Source organism: Melopsittacus undulatus, chromosome 2, assembly GCF_012275295.1.
Source record: "Melopsittacus undulatus isolate bMelUnd1 chromosome 2, bMelUnd1.mat.Z, whole genome shotgun sequence".
Lineage (NCBI taxonomy): Eukaryota > Metazoa > Chordata > Aves > Psittaciformes > Psittaculidae > Melopsittacus > Melopsittacus undulatus.
The window spans coordinates 2,694,800-2,706,535 of record NC_047528.1 but is presented as its reverse complement, the minus strand read 5'-3'; the positions used below and the strand labels follow the sequence as shown (position 1 = coordinate 2,706,535).

Here is an 11,736-nt window from a genome sequence, read left to right as displayed (position 1 = left end):
CTGCAGGGAGGTGGTATTTATTGTGCTTTCTGGTGCTCTGCTTCGCAGGCAAAGGGGAGGGAGAGCCCATTGCAGGATGCTGAAGCCAGACACACTAGATGTTTAGTGGGTATTACTCACGTTGAGGGTAATTAACAGTTGGAACAATAGATGTGGGAACCTGGTTGACCCCTCCAAGGCTGGAGCTTTTAATTAAGGCTCAGAGGACGTGAAGAGAGGTTAACACAAAGTGTTGCCATGCTGCTCTCCCTTGGTTTTCTCTATTCATCAATGGAGACATGAGACCGTTATGCAGGAAGAGGCAGAACAGGAGCCAAGCCTTTTCCCTGTCTCTCTCTGCTGGCTGCAGAGGGTTTCCAGACAAATCAGCTTTACTCAGCCGTACCCTCTGGTATAATCCATTACAAAACACATTTCATTTCCAGGATGCTTCGGGAGCAGCAGCAGCTCTTTGGCCCGGCTGATGTGGGAGGTCAGACCGAGAGATTAGAGCACCCTCTTCTGCCCTAAAACATTAAGGCAAAGCGATACAGCTGTGGCTTAACCTGCCCATGGGAAATGTTATGTCTATACAGACACGCACATCTCCCACTCCAGTGAATACAGCAGAGCCCTGGGAATTGATCGGATGGTGTGCAAATAACATGGGATTACAAAGAGATGCGGTTGTGGCTGGAAAGATGAGCTGAAGAGGTGAGAAAAAAGCAAGGTTTGGAGGCATACACAAGGTTTTAAACCTTAATGCTAATTCCAGCCAGATGAATTACCTTAATAACACCTTTTATTCTATGCCTCGGCTGCTTGATTTACCTTGCTTGTTATTAATGAGGCAAATCAGGCAGTGCCAGGACTCCTATTGCAAAAGGAGGAATGTTATTCCCAGTCCTGCACAGCCTGAGCATGGGACAGACATTTGGAGCTATTTGGAATAACCAGCTTTTCCTTTGGAGGGTGGATTCCTGACACTATCATTACCTGATTGCAGGAGGGTCTTTTCTTGCCCTGTCAAACAAGAAGCAGAAGGGAGGGAATGATAAAGGTTTCAACCCACTTGGCTATGGAAAAGTATGGATTGCTAAGGGTCAGAATAGTTACCCTGATAAATAGACCTCCAAGTTGGTTATTTTCTAATCTTTCATTGCTGAGTACCTGACCCTCATCTTTTTCAACAGAGGAGATTTTGATGTTATGAACATCGAATCATAGAATCAAAGGATCGTTTGGGTTGGAAATGACCTTAAAATCATCCAGTTCCAACCCCCTGCCATGGGCAGGGACACCACACGCTCCCATAGAAGTGAGGTTTGCAGCTACTCTAGGAGACCTTGTCATTGCTGACTCTGAGTGGATTAAACTGTACAGCACCTCTGTCAATACCAAGAGAAATGAGATAGCAGTGAGCATATGACATATAGATAGAGATGTAGGTATATTTGTGTATGGATAAATCAAACTTTTAAGTGCAAATAAACAAAAACAGACTCCAGAAACTTTATTGCATGTCATGGTTTGATTAAAGGCCAGTGTCAAAACCTAATACACTCACAGCATGCAAAGCAGTGTTCTAAGCTCGATGTTAACGTGTCTTTGAGTCACTTTCCAAATGTGAAGCTATTTGGTAATTCCTGGTAGGTATCTTGAGCTGTACCAGTCTTCAATGAATCACGTGTTCAGGAAGCATCCTGGATCTGGGCTCTGCAAGGAAATGAATGAATGGGAGGAAATTAATGTGATGAATGGCAAGAGCTGCTTTCCCACTGCATCTGAAAGTCTTTGTGGCTTCTCTCAACCATTAGTCATGAAGAACTGCTCCTGAACATACAGCAATGAGATGTGTATAATTTATATGATGTATTTGAAGTTAATACTGCTAAAATGATGAATTACAAATGGTTCCTTCTAGGTCACAAGCACTTCTGTGGCCTCAGCTAAACTATGGCAAGGGGCTTCCTAGCTAAGACAGGCATTGAGATATGTGAGGTCTTTCCACATGAGTTTTATTACTAGGGAAAGAAGGTGTCTGGGAGTATGGAGAGGGTTATTGGGGGATAGGGAGGTATCTAGAAGATCCAGGGGAATAAGATATGTAAAAAGCTGTGTGTGTGTCATGATGGGTACAAGGAAGAAAAAGGGAAAAGGAGAATGTAACACACCAGCAGGATGATACAGCCCAAAATCAAGTATTCTGCTTACCTCAAACCTAAAATGGCTCTTGTCTTTGCTGCTCATAGGGCTGAAGAGGAGCTATCCTTTCTGTGGTGCAGAGAGACTTAAGGAGCTGTTCTGCAGGGGCAGATCCCAGGAGCTAAATCCCACTAATCCAAGGGCAGAGCTTTAAGATGCCATCCCTACAATTACTTTGTTAGATGTGAGTACATCTCTGCACTGAGACAGTTCAGAGTGCAGCAGCCAGGAGCTCTGTGAGACCTTCACTGAGGAACTAAGGGCTTGGGAGGGTGTACCTGAAGTCAAGAAACCCTGAAGGAGAAGGATGGCCCTAACCAAAAGGGACATAGGAAGCTTTTGACACAGCATGGAGGGCTCCAGAGCACCCACCCAGTTGGAGTGGCCCATGCAAGCAAGAAGTTGAAGGAGGTGGGCATCCAAGAGCACTTGCAGGGGACTCTGACCATGCATCGCCTATCCTTAAGGTGGGACCCATATCAGAGGACAGCCACTGCCACTGGTGAGAAGCTGCTCCACGGGTGGGTTGCCCCTTCTGAAGGCCTCTCTCCATCAGGATAGAGGACCTGTGTGTGCATTTACAGCACACACTGCATTGCAGTGCTCAGTGTTGTGTATCTCAGTGGCTGAGGATCCAGGACAAAATGCTTCTCCAGTGATGAACAGGTAAACTGGTGTAAAGGGTCTGCTAATCTTAGAGCACAAACCTGCTTGGATCAGCAGCTTTCCTAAGCCACAGGGTGACACTGCAGATGGCAGGAGGCTGTTGTGGGTGTGCAATTGTTTGCCTGGCTGTAAAGGGTGATGTTGTTATCCCCCCATACCCCTATGGCTCCGAGTCTTTAATCAAGGCTATCTTAACAAAAAGCTTTTACCCTGATGGTTATTTAACATTTCTTAATCTAAATGCAAATCATAATCCTCCTTTCCCCTCGTTCTGTGATTGCCTGTTTATCCACCTTTCATTTTACCAGGTTTAAGAGACTTTGCTACAAATTGTCCCCAAAACAACCTTTTCAGACTGTTTTAAAATCATATGGATTTACATAGATTTACTCCAAGTATTATGGAATAGGAGGATTCAGGATGGATGGGGCTTTGAGCAACATGGTCTAGTGGAAGGTATCCCTGCCTGCAGCAGGGGCTTGGAACTGGATGAGTTTTAAGACCCCTTCCAACCCAAACCATTCTGTGATTCTATGTATCTTTAAGTATATGTACATATGGTTCTATATGGATGTGTGTATTTATGTATGTATGGGCTCTGATTCATGTTCCAAAGTCACTGAGGATTTTGGATTGGCAAAAGATGCTGACTTGGAGCATTTCACCTATTTCTTTTCTTGTGTTCATTTTTTCCCTGTGTGATTTGGGAATTATCCTTCCAAAGAACCAAAACCATAGTGCATCCATAGGTTGTTTTTACTGTTGCAGTCAAAGCAGACTCACTCTTCACTGCCTGGTTTCAGAGTGTATTGCAAAGCCCTTTAAGAAGTCTCTATAAGTGTGCATTTAAGGGCTATGCTATGCTTAACTGACACTGGATGGACACTTGCCTATGTAGTGCATGTCCACATGTCTGTGCAGGGTTTTGGCACATGGACTTGCACCTTGAGAACTGTTGCGTAATTTGGGCTGACTCAGCTGTATGTACATACCCTGGACAAATACCTATGCAGGAAGGCAAATGTAATCTACTTTTCTTCCAGCTGCTGGTAATGCACTACCTGGCTTCCCGAAGAACTCAGTGCTGCTCTACCCACCTGTAAAACAATGTCATTTCTCCCACTGTGTCCTAACGTCTTGCTTTGGTCAAGACACATCAGATGGCATAAGTTCAACACTGGTAATTCATCCAAGACATATTCACGGGCTCTCTGTTGGCTGCTGTTGGGAATAACCCTGCTTTGCTCACCAGCACATTGTTCTGTCTTTAAAATTGGACTGCTTGGACCCTGGAACTGTGACCCCTTCTTTTCCAAAGCCTTGCCCCACGTGGCTGCCAGGTTAGCAGTGGAACGAATAACCAAAGATCCTTCACTAGATCTTGGCCACAGGCTGGATTATGTGGTCCTGGAAGAAGGATGTGAGACCTCGAGAGCTCTGGTTAGATTCATTGACTTTGGAAAGCTTTCCTCAGCTTTCATAGGCCCTCTGAACCCTGGCTTCTGTGAGGTGGCCACGCTTTTAGGGGAAAACTGGAATAAAGCCATCTTCTCATGGATGTGCGTCAATTATAAGCTGGATTCCACCACCCAACACCCTACATTTGCAAGGACCCTGCCCTCTCCAACCCGAGTTTTGTTTACAATAATGAAACATTTTAGCTGGGCTCATGTTGGCATCATTGCTTCCAATGAGGATATATGGGTGGACACTGCCAACAAGCTAGCGAATGCACTCAGGAACCAGGGGCTCCCTGTAGGCATTGTCACATCCATACGTAAAGGAGAAAAAGGCATTGAAGACACTTGGAACAAGGTTAAAGAAATTGACAGCATTAAAAGTAAGTGTTTTGAGTCTTCTTCCTTTCACGTTTTCTTTCCTCCAGGGTAGGACTGCGTTGTTATCCAATGGGCAGAGCTTAGAGAATGAAGTTTTGAAGTCATTTAAGTCAAGCAAGATCTTTATCTCTGACCTTAACAGAGCCAGGGCTTCAAGTAAAAGAATGCTGGGCATTTTGTATGCGATGGAGATAGGGCAAAGTAGTCTTCTACAACATGAAAGACTGGGTTCAGCTTTAAAAAATAGTATTTGATAGCCAAGTGTCTGCTCTTGACCCTACCAAGTGTAAAGAGGGGTTTAGAGAAAGGTTTATATTTATGCTTTTTGGATTATGGATTGTACAAAATGTCAAGCTTTGATGCTGTGCTCTTGCTACCTGTGTACCATGACGGTATCAGAAGTGAAATCCACTGCCATACAGCACATACTAAAGCAGTGGAAGGGCCCTTGCTGATCTACATCAAATAGTAAAGAATGACCTTCTCTTGAGAAAATGTAAGGGAGAAAACATGTTTTTCTGGTTCAGAGCCTTGTTAGGAAGTCTGTGATGGAGCTCTGATCCTGGGTGTACCTCTGCAGCACTGTGAATCTAGATGAGGATGCATTTTAGCCAAGACTTTATGAATTCCATGTCAATGATAAACAAAGGTAGCAAGGTGTTGTCTAACTCGGAGTTGTATCAGTGCTCAAATCTATGTTTGAGACCAAATCCATCTTGTGTGGGTTCATCAGCATCACAGTTTCCATGTGAATTAGGGATGATAAACTCCTTTCATAATCGATGGAGAGAACAAGTTCCCCTTCAAACATGATTTGTCTGACCAGCTTAAGCTCTCTGCTATAGCATGGGGTGAATCACTGCCTAAAAGTACCTGTAATTCAGCAACTTGAAAGTAGCCCTGTTTGCTTCAGCTTCTGCTTTGCCAAGGATTGTTTTTCTCCTAAGGAGAGACCACAGCTACTCTAGAGACCCTGCTCCCTCCTGGTTTAGTAGCAGGCAGGTTTCTTTTGCAACTTCTCTTCCCATCATTACCCTACTTTGCTCCTTTCACTGACTGTGATACAAAATGCTGTCTTGGATGAAAGATCAGGAGTGATTCCATTCATGAAGGGCCAGTGAAAAGCCTGTTAAATGATAGACCTGTATTTCAGATCACAGAATCAGAGAACACCAGGTTGGAAGGGATCTCATGGATCATCTGGTCCAACCTTTCTTGGCAAAGCATGACCTAGACTGGATGGCCCAGCCCCCTGTCCAACCCAGTCTTAACAGTGTCCAAAGCTAAGGAGTCACCACTTCCATGGGGAGATTATTCCAGGGCTGATTGTCTTCTTTGGGAAAAATTTCCTCTTGTGCCCAGTGGGAATCTCCCCAGGAGTAACTTGTGCCCATCACCCCTTGGCTTTTCCATGGGACTCCTTATTAAAATGGGAGTCTCCATCTTTGTAGTCACCCATTATCTCCCCACCAGACATGGAGACACTGGCTCCATGACACAGACTCTGGGACAGCCAAGCATGGACCAGATGTTGAAACATAACACAGTGTCCTGTGTTATGTACATATGGTGACAAGGTGAGTGAGTGGAGCTTGTGTATTAGCAACTGTGTGGGGTCTGCCAGCTCAGGGCACACAAAGGGAAAGCTCATGTCTCTCAGTCCATGACAACAAAGACCACAATTACCCATCATGTGAGGCATCCCTGCCCATGCCACAGAGTAAGAACTAGGTGACTATAAGGTCCTTTCCAACCCAAACCATTCTATGATTCTATGATTGATTCTGTGTTAGCCTTTGCCTCACCTTTGTCAAAATCTCTCTTCCTTTATCCTTATATATGGCTCCAGGAATGGGTGATGCTCACAGCCTCCCTTGCTAGATGTTTCAGTCCTCCAGAGGTTGAACAAAAGTGGTGTAGCTCCCAACTTCCTCAGCACATAACATTGGTGAGGGACCACTAGAGTCTGACCTGATAAGCAGTACAATCAGCTCTTTTACCTGGAAGATACAGAGCTATTTTGCATTGAAAACCTCAAATGGATTAACAACACTGTTTGTGATCCTTGTGTTTCAGTTATAATCCTGTGCATGCATTCTGTGCTCATTGGAGGGGAGGAACAGGCCACTCTACTCACAAAAGCACTGGAAATGGGACTAGCAGACGGAAGATATGTCTTTGTTCCATACGACACTTTGCTGTACAGTCTTCCTTATCAGAACAACTCATTCAGCATCTTTGATAATGACGAGAAGCTCCAGGAAGCATATGATGCTGTGTTGACTGTCACACTGGAGTCTGGAGAAAGGACTTTCTATGATGCATTCAGAGAAGCCAAAATCAGTGGTGAAATAACCAGGGATTTGGAAGCTACCCAGGTAAATATTCTTTCTCTCTGTTTTATTCTGGGACCTGACAACAGGAGACATAGAACAAGCAATAGTTATAGAGGAAGTACAGGAGAGAGATAACCCAGTCTCTATGCTTCTGTTTTGGGAATATGGTGAAATTTGGATGTAATCTGAGTTCATTTGGAAGGATATTTCTGGATACCTGACATTCTGACACAGTTATTTGGTTTACTACATACTAACCTCTGTAGGCCCAAGCTGAAGGGGTGTCTCCTAAGGTGGATAAAGACCATAGACTCTGTAAGGCGCCAAATTAGATGTCCATATGCTTGAGAATCTGGGAGGATGCAATAGACAAATGGAATACTGGATACTTTTGAGGGAAATGGTTAGGATCATTGCTGCCTTATTCTCCTTAGCACTATTGTCAAAGTTATGCTTTGTCAGCACAATTATCAAAATGTCATTAGAATCCTATAAAAAAACAAATCAGTTGCTACCTTATAGGCATTACAAGAATTGGGGAATCTGAGGAAAGATTTAGCTGAGCTAAATCTCATTATGCTCTTTTAAATATTCCAAGTATTTTTAAGGCATGATTTATGAGATCTGTATAGATGTCTACTTTAGGAGGAGATGAATCATGCCTTGAAAACATTAATTTCTTCTCCTTCACTATAATGACAGCCCTGATTAACTATATTGAGTGTAGGGTTCTTCATTAAAGGTGTCTACATCTGATCAATGAATCCCACCACGGATGTCAAATTCTATGGCTTCCAACAGCAATCCTCATTATATCATGAGTATATGGCTGTAATCAATGTTCGTCTACCAACTGTGAATGGCCATGTGATTGGAAAGGCCACCGTGCATGTGTTTTAGAGGGGAAAGTTATAGGTTCCTAAATCAAATCCAGCATGGAAAGGAGTAATATAAGGAGAAAAGGCTGTGGTACCCCAGAGAACCAGTTTGCTGTGGATCTGCTTTGTGATTTCTACACCTTAGGAATAAACAATGTGCTGGCAAAGAGGACCAATCCTTTGGGTATGACACCTTACATACCTGGGTAGGGAGGCGAGCCTCTGATCTATCTGTAGAAGATGTTTTAACATAGTTCTTTGAGGCAGGTTGTGCTAAAATGCCAGGTGATCACCAAGTTCAGAGTCTTAGTTCTTCCCTTGATAAAGCAATTTTACATGGGTTTAAAAACAGTTTGAAATCCTATTTTGGGAAGCAACCATAAGAAAAGACAGCTATTCAAAGTCACACTTAGATAGGTTAACCCCAATAGCTCCCAAAAGCTACCTTCAACCTAAGATTCTTCAAACCCTTTACTCTGTGAGCTCTTAATGCTCAGAGGTCTCAGCTCTTGAGTTTACAGCTTAACCAGTGGGATGTTATTTTGCCACAAATCTGTGGCTGTCAACAGTATATCCTGACCTCAATTTCTCCTGTATTTCCAGGTTTCTCCTCTTTTTGGGACAATCTATGATGGCTTTTACTTCATGGCAACGGCTATTGACAGTGCTCGGAGGAAAGGAGCCAGAATCTCAGGAGCTAACATTGCTCAGCACACAAAAAACTTGAGTTTCCCTGGATTTAGTCACCAGGTAGAGACAGACCACTGTGGGAAGGGGCTGAGCAACTACGTGATACTGGACACAGATGGTCATGGCAACCAGCTCTTCCCAACCCACTTGCTGAATATGTCTTCAGACTCTCTGATGTCCTTAGGTCGGGACATCCACTTTCCCAGAGGAACTCTACCCAAGCCAGACTCCAGCTGTTGGTTTGATCCAGATGTTCTCTGCACTGGAGGTAAGCAAGACATAAAAGCAGGGTTGAATGTCATTGGGTCTATGCTGCTTATTTCTTTTATCTTTGTCTCTTATAACCCCTTTAAATTAGAGCTCCCCAAAGAGAAACATCTGAACTCAATGAATTACCATAAAGATGACCAGTCATCATGCTGTTTGTAATGGGAGTTTTATGCAGAGATCACACTGTTGATCCACCAGACTCTCGTATTGCTTGTTAGGTCCATATTCATAGAATCATAGAATAGTTAGGGTTGGAAAGACCTTATGATCATCCAGTTCCAACCCCCTGCCATGGGCAGGGACACCTCACACTAAACCATGGCACCCAAGGCTCTGTCCAACCTGGCCTTGAACACTGCCAGGGATGGAGCATTCACAACCTCCCTGGGTAACCCATTCCAGTGCCTCACCACCCTCACAGTAAAGAATTTCTTCCTTATATCCAATCTAAACCTCTGCTGTTTAAGTTCCAACCCGTTTCTATGATTCTACAAGGTTGTTGCCACTGGTTTGTGCTTGAAAGGGCTTTCCAGGTCTGACAATCAACATCTGGATATGTTGATAGCAATCAATACATGCCAAAGCCTCCACCCAGCACTGTATCCATGTCCTTCTGAGGGATAGGGCACTAAGAGGATTTGAAGACAGCCTAAGAGCTGCACAGCAGCAGATGCTCTCACCATCTCTCCTGCTTAACCCCAGCTTCTTTACCCAGTCAGCTCTGCAGCTTTAAGGATCATCAGAGCTCACCTATCAAGATGATGATCATTACTCAAAATAATGTGAGTTACTTGTAGATAACAGAGGTAGTAATTGAAGACCTAAGGGCAGAGATAACTGCTTCCTCCTAGGTTTGCAAGGCTGGGCATTGGTTTTACTCACTGCTTTTAATCTGAGGTTACTATGATGCAGTTTTAAAGTCCACAGGGAACCCAGCATCTCAGGGTAGGATACTTAGCCTCCATTTGACATATTTACATATAATGCTAAGCATTTACTCCTACTGCTCGAGGATATGACTTAAACAGAGAAAATTAACCACATCTACACAATATTCAATGCAGCAACTGCGAAAATCATTCCCCTTGGCTCAGCCATAACTGGTTTAAATCAGCATTGCTCCATGAAAGGTGGAGATACACTGATTTCACAGCAGCTGGCAAGCTATAGGAGAGACAAATACGATGCTATCGTATATCTAATTTTGCACTACAACTAGGACTGGATTAGTGATTTATCATCCCATTGCTGTCTATGGAAAAATCACTGCTTTTTAGAGATCAGATTTTATGGTCACATTTTTACAGAAGCATAAAGCTTGAGGCATTTTCAGTGGAGTGGTAATTTATTATTATTACTAATATTTCAGAGACTGAATTTTATGACTAGACTTAAATCCAGGCCTCAGCCTGCCTTTTGTATGGAGTTAGGTTGGAGAGTGGCTGGCAGGCTGCTGTGGTTCCTGACCCAAAGTCCATCAGGAGCATGGCTGAGCAGGTTGTTTCCAGTACATGTACAACGAAGTCAATCCCCAGCAGAGTAACATATACAGGAAAGCAACATATGGAACCACCACCACACACAGACATCATTGCTGAGACATGGATAATGCAAATGGCATGATCCTGTTCTTATACACCACTCAATCTGGCTCCAGGCTTGCTTCCATATCTTACAACCCCAGCTCCTATGTACATATGGATGTAGATGTACATACCATTGGTAGATGGTCCAAACCTGTAATTCCCCCATGGCCAGCTCTCAATCCCTTTGGTCTCTGCAGGAGCTGGTCTCCAGTCTTGTGGTCTCTGATGGGTCAAAGGCTTCAGAACTCCTTATCTTACCTGTTGGCTAGGTTGATATGAAGTCTACAAACATCACACACAGGCAATAAACACAATCACACAGAGCAAGAAATAGGGATAGGGATCAAGAAGAAGGTAGGGCAGACTGCCATGATCAGATACATGGATCGGATGCAAAAATGCACAACATATATGTGACCAGCATCCACATCATCTCCAGTATCCCATACTTCAGCATTCCCAACCTACCTATATCCCTCCCTTTCCCCATTTTCATCTTTTCCTCTAAAAGTCCTGGAAGAATTTTCACATACTTCTTATGGGAGGTTTAGAGGAAGTCTCCTTCCTACAGTTCACTTAAAGCATCCCCTCATGAGTTTAACACCATTCCACAAGTGCCCTCAAGTCTGCTGTAAGTTTGCTCTATCCCATGAGCCCATGATAACCTTCCTTTCCCTTCTAATTAGCTATGAAGTTCTTGTGGAGCTTCCTCAAGGCTCTGCATGGTCTCTGCAATGGCCTATCCATCACTTGCATGAGCTCTGTAGTCTTTGGTATTGTCTTCACTATATCCTATTCCTTCAGGTTTGCTTATCAGTGTGTTTATTTATTTGCTCCTCTTGTCCTTTTACTGTTTCTCATTCATCCCAGTGAATGCTGTGCTCCAGCCAGCTCTCAATCTCAGTTTATCAGATGCTGTGTCACTGAATGGAATTGGATGGAGTTTGGACGTTTTCCATCTGTGTTTCCTCATATCCTGATGTGTAACTGTGCCCCTACTTCAGCAAAGGACATGCTCAGACACCATTTGCTATTCCTTGTGTTTCTGCACTGCCTTTCAAGTACCACATTGCCTTAGAGTGCTCTAAAGTGTGGCCAGACTCTTGTGGCTTATCATATGCAATGGGAATAAGCAGAATTTCTCCCAGGCTCTTTCTCAAAGGAGGTTTGTTCAGACAGTGGGTCCCTGGGGCTACCTGAGGAAGCTTAGAAGAAGGACCAGTAAAAAACCCTGGTTGAATACAGAAGGGAGCATTAACAAACTCCATATTATTCCTACCACATTGTG

The 11,736-nt window shown here is 43.7% G+C and overlaps 1 protein-coding gene across 1 annotated transcript in view; it reads left to right on the top strand.

Moving 5' to 3' along the window:
- Positions 1–3,957: 3,957 nt before the first annotated feature.
- The window catches only part of LOC101875416 (retinal guanylyl cyclase 2), a 42,976-nt gene continuing 35,197 nt past the window's right edge, over positions 3,958–11,736 (top strand). The window contains exons 1-3 of the mRNA XM_034072804.1: positions 3,958–4,690; positions 6,765–7,066; positions 8,506–8,860. Of these exons, the coding sequence (XP_033928695.1) occupies positions 3,958–4,690; positions 6,765–7,066; positions 8,506–8,860 (1,390 nt within the window). The remainder of the gene's footprint in view (positions 4,691–6,764; positions 7,067–8,505; positions 8,861–11,736) is intronic.